Source organism: Cucumis sativus, chromosome 5, assembly GCF_000004075.3.
Source record: "Cucumis sativus cultivar 9930 chromosome 5, Cucumber_9930_V3, whole genome shotgun sequence".
Taxonomy (NCBI): domain Eukaryota; kingdom Viridiplantae; phylum Streptophyta; class Magnoliopsida; order Cucurbitales; family Cucurbitaceae; genus Cucumis; species Cucumis sativus.
Window position 1 is genome coordinate 8,260,298 of NC_026659.2, and position 20,027 is coordinate 8,280,324.

The following is a 20,027-nucleotide window of genomic DNA, read 5'->3' on the forward strand; positions in this document are numbered from 1 at the left end:
TATAAATCAACTTTAAATTCATTTTGTTATTCATAGATAGTAGCTTAAACCCTTGGTCTGTAAACTTGCCAAATCTTCTTTTGACCTGAAATGACGAAAAATAATCCCCTTTAATCATAAAACATAAAAAAATTGCTTAAAATTTTCCAATATATCAAAAATAGCTAAAAAAACACCCATTAGACATGGCTGACACATAAGGGGTCGGTGACAAAGTCAACACGCGCGCGCATGGCCTGGACAGGCCAACTCGTGCTAACCTCGCAAGAGATATTGCCCGCACCCGCCTCACGCACCTCGCATGGCCCTCGCGTGCCCAATGTATCTTGCATAGCCTTCACGCACGCAGGGCTTGCCGTGTGCGTCCTTGCACATCTTATGCATCCAACCTCAGTCCAAAATGCCACGCTAAACTCTTAAAACCTAAAACTCACACCCCACTCGCTTAGCAACCTCTAACAGTCGACCAACAACCTCTACTGGCTAGAAACTCACTTTTGGCTAAAACCTTACTTCTACTTTAAAATTTAATATCTTAAAATCTAGAACTCAAATGAAAATATTTTCTTTGTACAAAGTTGTTGGAACATGTCTTAATTTTCTTACCTCAAACTTTTAGCCAACAACTCCATGTAATGAGTTCTTTAGCCTCCTTGAAGTGAAGACTGTTGAGATTTCTTTTGAGAATGACCTTCCTCTCTTGTTTCAACTTAAACTCTATCGTCCTCCCACAAAAATAAACCGGGACTCAATATAGAAAATATACTCAATTTTTAAACATTTGAGACTAATTTAAGCCAAAACGCACAAGTGGTTGGGGAGAAATGTTCATCAGAAATGACCTATTTATACTGAAGCCTGCATTAATCTTTATTAACACCTCCTACAGTCAAAATTTAACCCATGCATACACATGACACTTGAAATCCACTCCACCTCTTCCTCGTCTCGCTTAACCTTACTTAAAATACCCAACCAAAATGCCTTGTGCCCTTGGAAATGTCTTACTAACCTCTCTTGGCCTAGCCGCAAGCCTCCAAACGCATGCCTATACCAAACTAACCTCTATCTAAACAATTTTCTAAAGTTTTTTTGATTTATAATCATTTAGATTTGTCTATACCATCATTTATAATTGATACACGATCTTGAAAAAATAAATAATAATTTGAAAAAAAATAAAAGAAAAAGAGATATTTTATATTTGGTACATGATCTTGAAACAAATAACAATTTAAAAAAAGAAAAAAATTGCAGAAGAAGAAGAGAAAAAGACGATGGGAAGGAAAAAAAATGAGGCGTTTGCAAAAATAACAAAAAAATTTATGATAATAGAGCTTATCTCACTACATTTTCTAAATTGCAAAGGTAGCAAATTTAAAAGCGGATAGCCCTCTGATAGCCCTCTGATAACCCTTTGATAACCCTATGATATATATAATTACTTGTCATATTTGCAACATGCAAAACAGAAACAGACGTGCTATGAGCTGTTTTTTCTATTTTTTTTTTGTCATTTAATGCAAATTTCCAAGAAAAATTGCAAAAGATGGAAATGAAAAGCAAACCTGAAATATTTTTAAAAAATTGATCAACTTAGACATTTTGATTTTGTTACACGAGTGTAAATATTTTGGTGTTTTGTTATATTTATTAAAAATTCCCTTAGATTAATGTATTGTTTGATTTTCAAGTTTTAGATCTAATTTTAAAATTTATTTTCTTTTTCGCTATATTTATATTTATATATTATTTGATCTTTCAAAATTAAACTGTGAATATGTTTATTTAAATATTTTCTAAATTTGAAATTTTTAGATTACAAGATTTACAATATCATGTTTATATGTTATTTTAAATTTAAATTTATTATTTCTTGTATCGCTGAAATTAGTTAGAATTTTACATTGTATAATTTTTTTTACTAAGATTATCATTTAGGTTATCTTTAATACTTTACAACTCCAACATTTACATAACAATATAATTGAGTTGAATTTAAATCAACACCATTTAAGAGAAATCAATGAATGAGAAATAATATTTCAAATCAAGTTTTAACACATGCTTAACACAAATTATTGTATCATAGTTATTAATCTTGCGACAACATTATGTGTATTTGATAACGTTAATGTTTTATTGTTTGTTTTATATTTTAATAAATTATGTGTATATTTTTATTTTTTACACAAATAAATATTTATACTAAAAAATAAAGGAAAATGTTAGAAAAATAACACAAGAAATGAGAAACAAAAAAATGATCATCAAACAAATTTTTGTTTCTATTTTTTTTTTTAAGAAACAATAAACGAGAATAGTTATCAAACATAGTCTCATTTCTTGTTCTAAAAAAAGAAGAAACAAAGAACGAAAAACAGGGAATAAAAAATAGAAAATAGAAAACGGGAATGTTACCGAATGAGCTCTTATTTAAAGCAAGCAACCTTTCAATGCCTAAATGCCACATCTCACTTTTTTTATATCTATGATAAGTTTCAAACCAAAAAGCTAATTTTATTTCGAAAATCATTTCTTCGCTTTGTATAATGAGATCTAAATTATTTACTCTTTTGGGTAGTTAAGCACCAATACTTAATCCATTTTTTTCGATTGAGAATGACGCATATTAAACAAAGTGACTATTTCATTTTTCATAGATATTTTTCAAAGAAATCATTTTATCTTTTTATTTCATTCATAAAATTGGTAGCTTAATGCAAGAAAAGTAAAAGAGATGGAAGAATGATAATGAAATATGTTTGCATTCATAATAGAAACTCTAAGTCCTTTGACCATCAAATTCATATACAAATACAAATGAATATGAAAATACAAGTAAAAGAAAAGAAGTGTTCGTCAGGTGAGGCCCTTATTGCTTTGTGCACTACACGATGAGATTACACACAATAAGAATTGACTATGCGATAAAAACGCTTTACAATGGAAGTTGGTGATTAGAGAGATTGCAATGTAACTCATGTCTTGTGTTCTAGCTACACAATGAGAAAGGCTACGTGATGAACTGTCATGCAATTGTGCTTCCTTCACCTAGAAGTAGTTGATGTCATCCTTGTGTAAGAAAACTGACAAACTGATTTGAATTTACGTCCAAGTGAATTCAAGATAAGGTAGTGACAGTGACATGTGACATTCAGATATTGGGAAATTTCATTAGAGGTAACCATGGAGTTGCTTTACCTTGTGTTCACTTAAGAAAGAATTGAAAGAATTTCAAAGATTTTCAAAGATCCATCACGAGCTTGAATTCGACAAGTATTTGCAAGAAAATACTTGGCTAAGGAGTTAGGCGATGAAGCTAATAGATTGTGAGTGGTTTCTTCCTAAAAATGTTTTAGAAAATAGAATGGATTTATAGTGTATTTAATGAAAGAAAATAGACCAATGAAGTTACCTCACTAAGGTGAAGTTTGTTACCAAACTCCTCGTTGTGCACATTAGCTCTATCCTTGCTACTTACACTCTTGGGTAGTTGGCGATTGACACTTGTCACATGATGAATATAGTTGAACTAATGCTATATTTATAAGCTAGTTTTCTTATCAAGAATCTATCACAATTCTAACTACTAATAACACGTTGACATGTGAGAAGTCAAAAAATGATTGATTGAAGTGGTGTAACCATGCAATATATGTATAAAGAATATAGCCCTTTGACCAATGTACAATATGATCATCACATATATTACAATGAAGTGTAAGATGTTGAGAGAAAGAAGAATGGAAAGAATTGAGACAAGTTAGGGGGAAAATGAGAGAATGATTCTTATCTTGCTTGAGCTTTTTGCTTTCTAACAGGCCTTTTTGGGCTTTCTTTAGCTTCTCTGGGGTCCCTTCACTCTTGGTGGAGATGAAGTGCTTGTATAGACTACTTTTTGACGAAAAACTTCTATTACTCTGAGTGTGTCAGTGCTAACATCTAGCTCTGTGAGGTCACATCATCCCAACTACCATCATTGTCTTTTTGTGAGCTTTCCTCGCGTGATGTCTTAGTTCCTTGTCTGGGGTGTTAATCGTCAAACTAGTTTTCATCGCTTAGCTTTTACGCGAGCTATCTTGTACGATCTGCTCTTTTCTTTTTTTCCCACTTATCTTGCGTTTAAACATGACAAACGTAAAACAGGAATAACATTTATGTAAGCTGTATTTCTAAATACTTATGCGTTTACAACCCAAGTCATGCGTTTTGATCATTATCTTATGTGTTTTGATCTCATTATTCTAGTAGACAGGGCTATAATAACGGTTATTTCTGCACATTATCAATTCATGTAGAATGTCTAGGCGGTCACGTCTCCACTTGATCACATATAGTATATGAATAAGGTTGGACACCTTATTCTGGTAACATTATAGATGCAGCCAATTTTGTAGTTAGTACAAACTATGTGATCTTAAATTTTTCATGTAGAGACATGAAAGTAGGGGCATCATCTGTAAAATGTTTGCGTAAGACCGGACCATTAAATAGTCACTTTTTACGTTATAACACTGTTAGTGTTTTAAAACTGACTATTTCTTTTAAATTGATAATCTGGGTAACTTAATCTTAATCTTAATCTTGAGCTAAGTGTGAACTCATATTCAGACGAAATTATTCTTAGATCTGCATAGGTGAGGTCAGCTCATCAACACTGACCCAATATGTCTTCCCTTTCAGGGATAAGATCGGGTGGATAGTTGGGGACATATGATGCAAGATAAAATTCACTCTTAACCTCATTAAAGTCAGTAGATAGGTTGTTCCCTTATACATTGAATCTAGGTCTTGAACAAGGGACCCACCCTCTCATTAGCTTGAGAGGGGATTCAGTTTATAGGTTGGACCTTAAACCAGTTGTTCATCAGATGATTCATGGTACTTAAGGAACAAGAAGTAATCTCAAGGGTAAAGTGGTAAATTGAACAAGTTAAATTTACGAACAATTTGTGAAGGATTAACTTACTAGTCATGGTTATATCAGGTGGACATAAATATATATATAGTGAGAGGAGTGCAACTACGAGACTTCAATGGAATAACCTATTAGTTAATGAGTGTTGACTAACTTGATCTAAAAGAATTTAGTCAGTTAATTTTGGATCGTTAGAGCTCATGATCAATAGGTTCACTAGGTCCCTATACTAGCTCATTACGATAATAAAATTTAGAAAATGCTGATCGAAAAATTCAAAATAGTTTGAATTAATTTCGTTAAAAATATTTGATTCTGTTAATGAGTTTTTGAGAAATAAAAGATATTTAAATATAAAAAACTCGAATAAAGATTCAAATTAGATCTATTGGATTGATCGGGTTTTGATTTAATGTAATTATTTTATTATTATTAATTAATTAAATTAATTACTTATTAAAATAATAAAATAATTATTTTAAAAAAAATAAAAATTTTAAATTTAAATTTAAATAAATCAAAATCAAAACATGTAAGTGGGTTTTTGACTAATGTGCTTGCATGAATTTTAATTGAACCACCAAATTCATAAGATTTAAGTGTCAATCTTTTGCAAATTTGATTTGAATGTGAATGAAGTGTATATATATATATATACTTCTTCACACTTTAGCACTTCACGGTGGATGAATAGATAAAAAAAAATGTTTTTGAGGTTTGTTCATCATTTCTCATCTTCTCTAAAAGACCCACAAATCTGATCATTGGATTGATCCTACAATCATGTTCTAAAGCCCCGAGAATACTAGAGAAAATTCTTGTGGTGGTCTACTACTTGGAACCAACAATTATAAGTAAGAAATGAAAGTGAATTTCAAACTTCAAGTAAGTGTTTTTTAATTTATATCTTTCTTTGTTCATAAATTCATGTTAATTTAGATGAAATTAGAGTGTTCTTTCAATTTTACTTTTGTTATCATTGTATTTTCATCAATTTGATTGTAAAAAATACTGATTACAGTTTGATTACTATTTGATAATGATTGTTATCTCATTATTATTCAATTGTTATCTTTTATTGATTGTCAATAATGCTAATTTTCTATATGATTAGTGTTTAAGTGTTAATTGATTGCCATTGATAACAAGTGTAGTCTAGTCGAAGAGATGAACTAATCTTTATTCATATATTTGTTAATTGGAGAGATTGATATTTCACGTGATATATTTCCGTGACTCATTCTTAATCTTGAGTGAGTTATGAATTTCTTCTTCTTCTAAAAGCCTCTTCCTGTTATCGACATATGAGTGAGACTATTTCGCGTTGCCCACTGAATATACCTACTATTTGAGGACTTGCTCTGCAAGGACTTTGGGTTTTTTTGATGTTGCAAACCATCAGAAGGTAGAAAAATCATCAACGAGCTATCTCTCGATGTGGTTTTTATTGTCGGCCACATGGTAGGAAGAGACTCCTAGGTAAAATTAATGTGAACACCATAGAAGCAACCATTATAAAATAAAAACGCCCCAGAAATTTGTGCATCTCGAGACTTAGCAACTTTGTCCACTACAAGAAATCGAAGCTCTCCCGATGCAGAAAAAGGCTTCGACAAAAACAACGTTGGAACAAAGGCCACTCCTTGATGCATAAAATACACGTCGACAGAGACAAGTCATCCCGGACGCACATCAAAAAAGCCAGAACACACCCCTATTTCTGACGCCATAAGTAAAACGTCGAGAGAAGATAAATAAATATTTAATGCTTGCATTTTTCCGAATGTCTCTTTGCACGACATCAGGAATAGTTTTCACTTGTCCTGACGTTTTACTTATGATGTTGGGAGAAGTGAAAACTGTTTCCGACGTTTTACTTATGACGTCGGGAATAGAGGGTGTCTCCCAACGTTTTTGATGTGCGTCGGAAATTTTCTTATAAAAATCCACATAAGTTCTGTAATGCATAGAACTGACAAAGAGAAGGTCGAGAGAGTTGAGAGTAAGACCGAGAAGGAGAGAGATCCACGCCACTGCTCGTCATTGTCCTTGCTGTCGTCCTTATCTGACCGATCGTCGTCATCTTCGTTGTTACCCTTTATGGTAAGTGGTGTAGTTTAGTTATTGTTTTGTTTTAGTTAATTAATTTTAGTATATAGGTTTCAAATTAGTTTTAGGTTTTAGATTTAAAATTAGTTTTAGTATTTAGATTTTGAATTAGTGGTAGGTTTTAGTATTGAAATTGAATTTGAAGTGTAGTTAGGAATTTTAATTAGTTGTAGATTTTAGGAATTTTAATTTGAAGTGCTGAAGCAGAGAGTGAAGTGGTGAAGTTGAGATTGAAGTGGTGAAGTTGAGATTGAAGTGGTGAAGTTGAGATTGAAGTTGAGTTTGAATTTCAATTTGAATTTAGGAATTAATGGAAAATATTTCTTTTTAAAAAATAGAGTGCGTCGGGAGTTCTTTAACATGTGCGTCGGAAGTTCCTAGACATCTCCCCACGCTATATTGACAGCATCTTCGATGTTCATACAACGTCGTGAGTTTCTCTCCTGACACATTTTCTCCGACGTATATTTATGTGTCGGAAAAACCTTTTTTTGACACTTTTCATATATCTCCCAACGATTTTGTGGATCTGGAGAGCCCCATTTCTTTGTAGTTGTCATATTTTACAAGTCAACTATAAGATTATTTCTTGACGATTTGGGGTGACGTCAAGAGTTTTTGTTGTGTGGTATTGCGTGCTTTTATAAATTTTTTCCCAATGACGATGTTGGGTTATCTAGTCTTTACCGACATTTTTTGTGTTATATGTTTATATGTTTATATGTTTTTGTTAAATTAAATTTAGAATTTTCCTTTTTCAAAATCTTATAAAAGTTCAAGCACAAGAGTAGATTTGGTGTGAAGTCTAATTGCATTAGAATAAAACAAGTTCACAAGTTTTTCTTATGGTGCATAAAGCATGAATGCATAAACACCCTTGATGTTCTACAAAAACAGAATGCCTATGAAATATTGCTTCAGTCCTATCATCTGCTACCTTTGCAATTCAGCAAGTGAAGACATAAATCACCTCTTTCTTAGTTGCCACTTTGCAAAACAACTGTGGAACATATTAATAAATCAAATTGGGTTAGTTTTCAATCTCAAGCATTTCTCCAAGTAATCTGAAGCATACAAGCATACAAGCATACAAGCGAAAGAAATATAATCTCTTTGTGCTGGAGTGCCTCTGCTATATGGTCGGTTTGGAAAGAAAGAAATGATAGAAAGAAATAATAGAATTTTCAATAATTCACAAAGAGAAGTGGCAAATGTTTGGAAGGATATCAGTAACTTTATAGGGTTGTGGTCTTGCAGGGATAAGAGGTTCAAGGACTACAATCCAATCACCACCTCTTTAAATTTCAAAGCGTTGTTAGATTAATGTATCACATGGCTTTACTCAAGTGAATGTAACATTCTATGTAACACCGCTCTTGAATAAATTTGTGGCATATATTTTACTATATCACTAGTTTCTATTTCAAAATAAAATAAAACAAGTTCACGAGACCCTAATTGTTTCATTCCATGGGAAAGTATTAATACCCATATAATAGAAATGAAGTTTCGAAGTTTTTCCATGGCAATACATGCATATTTTTTGGGCAACCTCAACCCGAAAACAATCTTGTTTCACCATTCTTTTAACTTAAAAGTATGCTTCTAGAGTAAAAGATAAATTTAAGAAATTCAATTAGTTTTAGTGATAATAAGGAATACATAAATAATCATTCCTATATAACCTATAAACAATAGCATAAATATCTATCCTCTCACATCCACCCCAACAATTAAATTAACTATTCTTCAACCCAAGTAACATTCAATATATTGGTCGAACTTGTACATATGAACTCCTTCAAACTTTCTTGCCACATATAGTATATATAAAATGTCTCCAAACACACACACAATGGTGTTACACACCTACCCTTAATTATACTGAAACTCACGATATCATAAATGTAATGTCATATGCTAAACTATATTGTATATCTCATGCACCCCTGCAATCAAAGCAATACAAACAAATGACATAAGCTAGCCATGCATATCTCACCGCACCCCCTTCTTTACCATCAAAACAATATTATTGAGTGACAACGCATACCTCACCCACCCCTCTAAAATTAAAATGGTATCAACAAATTCCGTACCTCCCTAAAATTAGAACAATACAAACCATAACCGCATGTTATATCATTCATGTATATCTCACCCATCCCCTACAATCAAAACAACAACACAAACATGAATTCTAACTTTCTAAACAAGGTTTTCTAGATTAAAACTTCTAGAATAGAGATACTTATGTGTTAATTTTCTCATTTGATAAGAAATTGTAATCTAGGGAAGTCAAGGAGTCCAATGCAACAAAACGTCTCAATTTTGATCTAAAATGATTGAAAATGAGTCAAATTAAGATTCATTGATATTTTTATAAATATAAAGAACCCAGAGCCACCCGTGGTGCCTCTACACCATGCACAGTGCAGAAAGGTCGAGGACTGTAAAATGGTGCAGCATTGCCCCACCCACATTAGAGTCGCGATGTCCAATCGTAGCGTTGTGACGCTATCAAGTTTACTCATTTGTTAAAGTTTGCGTGCAACAGACCTTATACGACTCAACGGGGTAATTTAAGCCATTTTCCTTGTATTTTTAGTAATAACTCATACCATTTTTCAAATTAACACATTAGTTAGGCTTTTGTCTTGTAATTCTTTCTCATGATCAATAAAAATTCTCTCACTTCCATGAAAGAATGTCTCCTTTGTTCAAATTTCTTCTTAAAGCTACTTTGGGATCAACAAAGAACTAAGGTACTTTTTTGTGAATGAAAATTGTAGCAATTATTTTTTTAGAATCATGTCTAAATTGCTTTCTAATTTCAATATTTAATTGAATTCCAATTTTAGTTTTGTATGAATTCTTGTTTGATTGAATTGTTGTCTCACGAAAGCATGACTTTTATTTAATATTTAATGGTGTTAAGCATGATTTGTGAAGCAAATCAAGATTGATTGACATTTATTGATTTGATCTCAAGCTGATATTTTCTAAATCATTGTTAGATACTTTCCTTGCTTTTCTTAAAAACTTAATGCAAGCTTAAAAGAATTCAAGAAAACTACTAAGATGAAAACACCTTCTTGAGCTTAGTATGAATTTAAACTTGATTCTTATTCATTAATGAAGGTTAATTAGTTTTGTTGAACTAATTAGTTGTGGATTGAAATTGATTGCAACAAGTTTATTTGTTCTAGAATGGAAAGAAGGCTAGAAACTCCATTCCCACCTGAGAGAACTTCATTTATTTTGTGCCCTACAAATATTATAAATTAACAAAAACATTTACTTGCTTTCTTTTTAATTTCTTGCATTGTCACCATAAGCCTCCCCTATGCATTAGATTTCTTGCATTTTTAAATATAGATTCTCATGTGTTACGTACAACCCCAAACTTCTTCCAATGTTTTTTTACTAGTTTTCTTAAGTTTGGATTATAAATAACTTTCTTGGGTGAGATTGAGGGTTCTTTTAACCCAGTTTGCATATTTTTTTTCTTTAATGAAACTATAACACCCCAATTCCAGGATTCTCTATAACGTCTTAGGTCCAGGATTCAGACCAGGATTTGGAATTCAAATCTTCAACATTCCCCTGCATCCTCTATGATTGGACAACATCATCCTTACTATCTTAAAGGCATATTAGAGTGAAAGTTCTTCCCACAAACCAACACAAGTCCTTTCAGCATGTTTTTTCCTCACTCACATGCATCCTAGAAAAATTCCCAGGAGGTCACCCAACATAGAATTACTTAAAACTAAGCAAGTTTAACTTTAAAGTTCCTATGATCAAGCCACCGAAAAGGAAAGTGCACATTGTTGGTATATGTATTAACTTTTAATTCTTTTAAGTCTTTCTTAACATGATTTTCATGTCCTCGGGATCCCTCTCGTTCAGATTGATACCGGTTCATTCATGTTCTCTTCATAACTCGAAAGATGTTTTAGAAACATTGTTCGAGTGAACATTGATCAAGATATGAACTACAGTCTCTACTGCATACTCCTAAAACAAGCTAGGCAATTGAGCATAGCTCATCACTGAACGACTCAGGTCTAACAAGGTTCTATTTCTCATTTTTTATACACCATTTTGTTGAGGTGTACCAGATGCTAAGAGTTGGAATTGGATTTCATGTTCTATCATATAGTCCTGGAATCTCATATCTATGTACTCTCCACCTCGATCAGATCGAAGTATTTTAATATTTTTACTTAATAGATTTTAAACTTCAGCCTTATACTCCTTAAAATTTTCAAGAGCTTCAGATTTATGCCCAGTTAAGTATAAATAACCATACCTTGAATAATCATCTATAAAAAAAGATGAAGTATTGAATAACACCTCTAGCTTTTACATTCATCGGATCACAGAGGTCTGAATGTATAAGTTTTAGATGCTCTTTGGCTCTATATTCTTTTCCAGTAAAAGGTATTTTAGTCATCTTTCTTTCAAGACAAGATTCACATGGAGGCAATGCATCATCTTCTAACTCATTGAAAAGACAAGATTAATGTGACCTAATTTTAAATGCCCAATATAGGTATTGTTATTAGGAGAAATTCTTTGCCTTTTATTTTGAGTATTAGCAGTTTTAAACATCTCATGATTTAAAATTGCTTTCGCTTCGTTAGGTCTTAATGCATAATAGTTTTCTTCAACCTTAGCTGAACAAATACGTACACCATTCTTAGAAATGAACTCTTCATTTAAAGAAAATGTTACATTATATGATTGTTCAATCGGACAAGAAATAGATATAAGATTCCTTTTAATCTAAGGAACTATGTACAAGTTCTCTAAAAATAGGAATCTATTTTTGAAAAACAACTTAACATCTCCTACTGTACGAGCTGAAATGCAATCTCCCGTTCCAACCTTAAGTTCTTCAAAACGATGACCTTTTGGCCTTTTCATTATTTACCAGAATGCCCCTTATCTTTCTTTTTGCCCGTTCTCCTTTGTTTGAACTCCGTTTTAGGTGATTTTCATGTCGTTGGGTTCGTATCAGAGTCTACTTTCATATTCTTGATAACATGTCAAAATAATAAACATATGCATGATATAGATTGAGAATAAGCTATTTTTAGATGGATCAATATTTATCCCAACATTAAACAAACTATATCGCATTTAGGTGGTCATATAGCTTATTTGCATGATGACATTAAGATATTCCTTCATCTTCTTCTTTAATATAAGTTAGTTCATATTTATACTATCTCAACCACCCTCATTAAATCATCTTTACTGAGTTCTCTAGATGTATATAAGTAGATTTAGTTTTATACTTTCATTCTTTTATACCTTTTTATTATTTTATTCTTTTATACCACCTAATTGAGAAGTAAACCTTAGAACTAAGTTTTGATATCAAATTCCTATGTTCGATCCTGGTTCACCAAGGAAAACCTATTGTTTCGCTTACACTTGGGCAAGCAATAAGAAAACTTGTATAACGAAGACTTATCAGTGATGGAGGATATTAGGAGCATTTTGCATGCAATGATCATATCCACTCGCATGATGAAGAAATTCATGAAGAGCATTTTGCATGAAATGATCCTGAATCAATGACACATCATGCGATTGAACATAAAGGTACTATACCAACATAGGCAACATCACTATTTCCAATGGCGTTGAGCCTATGTTGTCTAGAATTAAGAATCATCACCAAGTCTGTGGAGTAGACCAACTAGATCAAGTTGTAGGCATGGTTGAGTGTGATTGACTTGTACAAATCTACAAACCAAACATATAAATATACAAATATACAAACAAACAAACTACAACCAAATGAAATAGACTAGGTTGCGTAGGATCGACTCTTAACAAGCATTGCGCTCACCAACACTGTGCAACATACTTCACCATATAAGTCTCGTGAAAGAAAATAACCAAGCAACCTTTTGGATGTATAAAGTGTCTAAAACTTTCATCAAATAGGCTTCAACGCCTCTTTTACAAATCATAAACACGCATTAATCTTCCATATTTCCTTCGTAGAGAACATGAACCATTCCTACACATAGATTACTATAATGTCATTTTCATCAACAACATCCCTTGGAGAATTTTCTGGTTCATTTTCTGTTGTTCGGGCCGCTAAGCTCAATACGCTCCTTTTACGCATTAACTTGCTTCACTCCATCTTGCAACTCTTTTCTACATGGCTTCCTTTACTTCTTACGTGCACATAATAGTTAGTAATTTACAAGAATAAGACTAATGGTTTACAACAAACATAGCATAATAGTTAGCTCATTTATAGGAATAAGACTAATGATTTACAACAAACATAGCATAAATATGATGAGAAGAAAGCTTTTAAAATCTTTAAACAATATTTGAAAATCACTCACAAATTCTAAGTTTCCCATTAGCTTAGAACTCCTTGTCTTCAAGCTTCTTGTCGCCTAACTTCTTTTTCCAGGAGAGTAACACTAATGATTTTTACATGATAATCCTTTTACTGTCCCTTATCCTCTATTTATATTAATTTTCAAAATAGATTAGTCTCCCTTAAGTCTTTATTAACTTGTCAGCTCCTACTTGGAACTTTACACGTGTATGCTCTATATTTTTTTTAATCATGCTTAGCTTAAACTTTTAGACGCAACCCATTAAGTATACTTGAGGAAATTTTCAGAAAAATCCTAATTCTTCATTGTATAACTTTAGTTCGCCTAAAACAGACCCGCCTTCTCTTCACCTCGTGTTGCCTATTCTTAAAGTCAAGCATTCAAAACACATCTTCCTTCTACGCATGGCCTAACTTTATGTGAATCAATAAAACACTTAGCTTCTCAAACACTTTCTTTTCAAAACCTTCCCCATAATCCATACTAAAATACTTATTTTGGAATTAACCCTTCTATTCAGGCCCGAGTCTTACATTTAAGGTAAATCCCTTAGGTCCTGTAGACTTGCTCTATATCTTCTTGACCTCATAGTGTATGTTAACTTTGCCCAACGCATGCCTAACACCGAGTTCATCCTGCCTTGCAATGTTGCCTACTTCAATGCATGCTATCCTCTTTTGACAACTATGTCGCTTAGCATAGAACACCTAGTATGTCACCTAGTTGCTTGCCCAAGTCCCAAAGTTCAAATTTTTATATCGTAATTCCAATTAATTTCGTCAGCTCGCCACAAATCATTGAAGATTGCTCACAATTCCTTCGAAAACAAACCTTTGTGGGTTCTTCTCCAAATTTCTCTCACATTCCTCAATTTCTCTCTCTTCGGCCGCCCTTATCAAAAGACTAAACTCTTTAAGCTTTAGTTTGGGACTAAAAATACTCAATCTTTTCACGCCGCGTTCCTAAAGTCCACTAGTACAAAAGTGGTCTACAACAACAGTTATTTACTATCGTAAACGAATTTCGCGACAGTTATTTTCAGTCATAGAAGCGGGAGTCATGGAAAGTCCTTCGACGACAGTTTTCAAAAACTGTCGCAATAGGTTATTTTATGACATGAAATAAATGTCGTTAATCAACATTCAACGACATCAAATAACTGTCATAATCTATTTTATGACATTCAATAACTATCATCATTTCTTTATTAACGACAGTTAAATAAATGTCAAGAATTCATTTATTGTGATATGTATTAATTGTCATGAATATGTTATTCGCGATAGTTTTTTTTTTGTAAAAATGTCATTGTTTAGTTATTGACGACATTTTTTTTTCCAGTCAACGATTGTGCAATCGTGACAATTTTTCGATAACATTAAATGTCATTGTTTTGCTATTGACGACATTTTTTTGTAGTCAAATATATTGCAATCGTGATAGTTTTAAACTGTGATATACTATAGTTTTTTCCTGTTCTCCATGCAGCTCCACCATTACACGAACCATTTGAATGACAATAATGTAGCTGAGAATGACAAATTTGAATTTATACAAGTTTCACACCAATGTACAAAAAAATAGCCAACACTTTAATATACATACACTATAATACAATTTATAATATTTGTACATCTTAATACAAGTTTCAATAATCCACATGTACGGAATCCTAGCCCTTAATCAAAAAATATTTTAAATAGCATTAGAATACATCTAACAAGATTTTCTGCAGAAGCATAAACGACCAACCGAGAATGTTCGTCTCTGGAAATGTTCTTTGAAAGAAAACTCATGAAGTTGTCGACTCCAGTTGAACCTACAAAGACAACATGAATATAAGTATCCATAACACATACGTACAGTCAATGAATAACTAAAGATGACTACAAGAAAGAAACATAATATTTAAATCAAGAATAACAAAAAGGGGTCTAGCTTAAGCCCTAGTCCAAGCCAGCATGATCAACCTCAATTAGAGCTAAGATCAAGTAAAAAAAAGTTCCTAACTTTACATCTTAAACTAAAAAAAAAAGGTGTACTTGGCCTCGACCTTGGTCAAGATTGACCCTAGAAAAGGGGTACATAGTACATCATAGCTAAATGAACAATAGAAAGACACTTGTACAAATTTAAAATGTTCAATAGATGAAATAAAAGCTACATGATTATTAAAAAACGACACCTGATAAATTGGCATGAATAACAAATTGGTCAAATAACAAGAACCAAATAAAAGAACGAACAAAATTCTTGAAAACAAATTGGCATGAAGAACAAATTGGTCAAATAACAAGAACCAAATAATTTACGACACCTGTAAGCAGCTCCCACAACACTATCCCAAAGCTATAAACATCAGCTTTATGATCGTACGGTTTGTGCTCAATAACCTTGCAGCCACGAACAACAAACATTCAGAAGACAAACAAGGAGGAAAAACTACCATCCCAATAAGGAATAGCAATGCATCTACAAACAAAGCACCTAAATGCAGGATAATATTTTAGTATTGGTGAATGATATGCCAATATCATTTCCTCTTGAAATAGAGAGCTATCAAGACTGTGAAAACTTGCCTTCAAAAAGTTCTATGATTCCAAGTCCAAAGTTATATAAATAACTACTCTGAAGTATATTAACGACAATAAATCATCAATGACAATCCAAATGAAGAAACAAGTTTCTTCTTCTTTCTTAGTTCCTTTCCAGAATTCTTAATACAACTATTGCACATCTGAAAAACTTCCTAGGAATGGATTGATGTTCGAGCCATATTAGTGCTGTGTGAAACTGAACGTGTACCATATATGACCATGAAAATATGAAAATATGAGGTACATAGAAATCTGATCCATTACACATTGGTTGAAATCTAATATCTACACTTTTCATGAATGCCAACGCAGCACTTGATGTCCATAGGGTGAATAGTATATATTTGCATGATACTAACCTCCGGAGCCATCCAACGATATGTTCCAGTTTCGGCAGTCATCACACCAGATTGAGCTAGCACTCTAGCAACACCAAAATCAGCTACCTTGATAACCTGTCAAACATTTTGGTTTAATATCGGTCTGGAATAGAGAACAAATTAATGAAAAGTTAATTAAATGAAAATAAAAAACATAAAGGAAGCACACTTAAGAAAGCGACCCCGGGAATAACTTAGCTAGAATTGATATTAGCTACTCTGCAAAATCAAATAATGATTGTGCCTATAGATATTTATTGTATAGAAGAAAAATCATTGGAATCAAAAAGTACTTCAGAGCCTACAGTGGAGAGCAATGGCATTAAAATTTTAATGTGTCAACTTTTAAATATTTAACGGCTCAATCTTGCACCTACCCTACTTTTACCCAAAATAACTTCCTAAAATTGATGAGTTTTACAGTGACTGAACTTTTAATGCTCGTGTAACATTACATTTTAGTGTTGAAAGGATTCAGGGTTGACCAAGAAAAACAATAATTGGTTACATTACACTGTTCACTCTCAATTACGCATAGCTGCAAAGATTGGTACAGTACTTTTCATTATTCTGTTATCGACATTAAAAGGGTCATATTCATATAAATCATTGAGAATTAGACAGGTATATGGTATTGATCATAAAGATAAAAGTGGCCAATAAAGACAAAGTATTGCATGGAAAAGACTACAAGTATTGTCTTTAGATCTATCCAGAAATCAACATGATTCTGTAAGCAACAGATCAATGGTTATGAAATGAAGATACATAATATTGCCATCAAATTGAATACCAGTAAGCATGCTTTTAAAACTAATAGGAAACAGAAGAGTGTGTCAAAATGACTTGGTAAGTTAATAAGCACGTCTTATTGATCAACTCACGAAGTAAATGCAAAAGTTTTATTTCTTCTTACCCCATATTCATCCATCAAAAGATTTGCAGCTTTTAGATCTCTATGGATGATATTCTTTTGATGCAAATAGTCCATTCCCTTCGACACATCAACTGCCACTCTTAGTAAGGAAGGAAAACTAAGAACGTCCTTTTGTTGATGTAAAAAGTCGTGTAAGCTTCCACCAGACATGTACTCTAACAATCATGGAGATTAATTTACACAGTTATAATATAGGCAAATCTCATCAGCATTATATCAACAAAATGTGTAATAATTAGGTTACCTGTAACAATGAAAAGGCTTGGAGGCCTGGTAGATGCACCAATAAATTGGACAACATTCTTGTGCCGAAGTTTTCTACAAATTTTAGAAACAAGAGGGTGAAACGGATGAACTACTAAGGGAGTGAAGGCCTAGATTGTTGACCACCAACAGGTACTTTTTTTACCCAGGTAAATTGAACTTAACATTAGTTTCGATGTTAAAGAAGAAAGATAAACTAATGATATAAATAATGTGAAAACTACCTATGCCCCAATAATATTTATAGGATTAATGTAACACCTTTTGGCGATAAGACAACCAAACTAGCAAACTATGAAATTGCGATAATCACTTTTATAAGAAGAAAATATATACAAGAGACAAAGATAGAAAGAATTAGAGAACATATAGCAGCATTGTGGAAAATTAAACTGTGATATAAATACCTCATGATATGAATTTCTTGCTTCTCAATATGGAAAATGCAAGGTGTGAATAGAGGATGCCTTTTCTATATAACTCAACTAGTTAGAATTCAAATAACATCTGAGGTGAAGTATAACCATCCTCAGGAATGTAACCTTTAACAAGAATATTGGCAGCTACCTGAATCTTTGATATTTCTTCTGCCAGTATATCTTTTAGCTGCTTGGTATCCTGTAATTTCAACACTCCATGTAAAAAATCAATTCATGGATGGTATAAATAATATTTTTTTAAGAAAAAATAGATCAAGACCATTCTGAACTGAAAAAATATCCAATGTCCTGCCACAACCCATTCAATGTCGTGTGAAAATGAGAAAGAAAAGCCTTGGAAGACTATATTACCTCAATTACCCAACCATCAACTACAAAAACATCCAAGGAAAAGCCATCTGTTGTTGAAAAAGCATGTGCTTCTTGAATATTCAGCCCAATCTCAGAAAGTAAGGACGTCAACTGAAAGGTAATTTCTGCTATGAATGTCTCACATATAATAAAAAATTTAGCTAAGTCCAATAAATCATATTCGGTATTTACAACTAATTTTCTTCAAATAGTTGTGCTACAAACATGAGAATGTTACCAAAAGCATAAACGCTTAACTAAGAACATTAGTTCCTCCAACTATAATGACCCTCTCTACTATGATGAATTACTGCTTCAAGCCACAAATTATTTTTCCTTTTCCTTCAGAACCACATCTAAGAAGTATAGCATCAAGAAGGACAAATCAACATAACATAAAAATAAAGATAAACTTTTCCTCTTCATCAATCCTGCTCCAATTTCCTCGTGATCAAAGCGTCGTAAAACGTAATTGATCAGCATAACTCAAGAAAAATATATTTTCTCAAATCGGATTGCACTAGCGAAAAATTACACCGTCGTTAAAGCGGCAGTGTACAATGATACAAGAAGACGGAGAAAACACGATGAACGGATTCAGATTCCAAGTAAGCAAAGAGGCGAAAAAAGTTTCAGCCCATAGCCATGACATCTCCTTTGGCCTTGATTTCCTAATTCGAACGAACAAAAATCAATCAAAAATCAACCAAATGCTTCATTGAGGCATTTCATCAAACACATTGTAAGCTACCAAAATGTTTCATCACCAACCTACACAAATTTTTTAAAACAAAGAAAATAATTTTAAAGATTGCAAAGAAATCGGCACTAGCCATGACATCTCTTTTGGAAATGAGAAATTGGGATAAGATCTTACCGGCGAAACAATCCAATGAAATTGGGATAAACTGAAACTCACGAAACAATCCAATGGAGACAACGAAGAACTTCATAGAGAGAGAGAGAGAGAGAGAAAGAGATAAGGAAGAGAAGCTTACCGGCGGAGGGGAGGGGTGACGACCGACGCCCACGATTTGAAGCTTCGGGTTGATTGGAGAGGTTTGGAGAAGACGGGAGTGGTGGCGACGGGTTGGTGGAGAAGGTTTCGACGGACGGGCAGGAGGGGGTGGTGGTGGCGACGGGACTTCAGACGGTCAGAATTGGGAGAAAGCCAACGGGACTTCACGCGGATGGGAGGAAGAATTTGGGGAAAATTTTGGGGAATTTGGGTTTTTTTTAAAAATATAAATATGTAAATTTAATTTTTTAAATATAAAATAATAAATTTTTTAACCCTAACATTCTATGACATTAAATAACTGTCGCGAAAAGTGTTTTCCGAAAAATTCCGTCTTTTCCCGCCAAAAACGCGAAATTTTCTATTTTGTGACAGTTTTTTTTCCCATCCATTTTTTGAGATATATAACAGTCATAGTAGACAGGTTTTCTTCTAGTGGTCACTCAATGCGATTAAGGGGAGATATGACCGCTTAGACATTCTATGTGAACCTCTCCACGAGATAACACATAGAACATCTAGTAAGTGAAATGAATGTACAAAAAAATTTAATGAGAGATGAGAACTCATTTATAAATAATCAATACTTCATTAATATTGAATCAGAAGTATATTAAACATGAGTACACG

The 20,027-nt window shown here is 32.9% G+C and overlaps 1 protein-coding gene across 1 annotated transcript; it reads right to left on the reverse strand.

Annotated features, from left to right (window-relative positions):
• Positions 1–14,944: 14,944 nt before the first annotated feature.
• Positions 14,945–19,574, reverse strand: LOC116403803 (serine/threonine-protein kinase STY46-like). The gene is made up of 10 exons (XM_031885364.1): positions 19,378–19,574; positions 18,915–19,050; positions 18,380–18,490; positions 18,156–18,206; positions 17,996–18,060; positions 17,569–17,642; positions 17,304–17,479; positions 16,367–16,462; positions 15,728–15,803; positions 14,945–15,229 (listed from the first exon to the last, which is right to left on the reverse strand). Exons 2-10 carry the CDS (start codon positions 19,029–19,031, stop codon positions 15,090–15,092), a joined length of 906 nt encoding a protein of 301 aa, XP_031741224.1. The 5' UTR covers positions 19,032–19,050; positions 19,378–19,574; the 3' UTR covers positions 14,945–15,089.
• Positions 19,575–20,027: the final 453 nt, after the last annotated feature.

Excerpts from the sequence above, each read along its gene's own strand:
- LOC116403803 (XM_031885364.1), bottom strand. The coding sequence starts at position 19,031 with ATGTCATGGCTATGGGCTGAAACTTTTTTCGCCTCTTTGCTTACTTGG. Across the intron at positions 18,491-18,914 it reads ACTGCCGCTTTAACGACGGT|TTGACGTCCTTACTTTCTGA; the intron begins GTAATTTTTCGC and ends ATTACCTTTCAG. Across the intron at positions 17,480-17,568 it reads AAGCCTTTTCATTGTTACAG|AGTACATGTCTGGTGGAAGC; the intron begins GTAACCTAATTA and ends CATGATTGTTAG.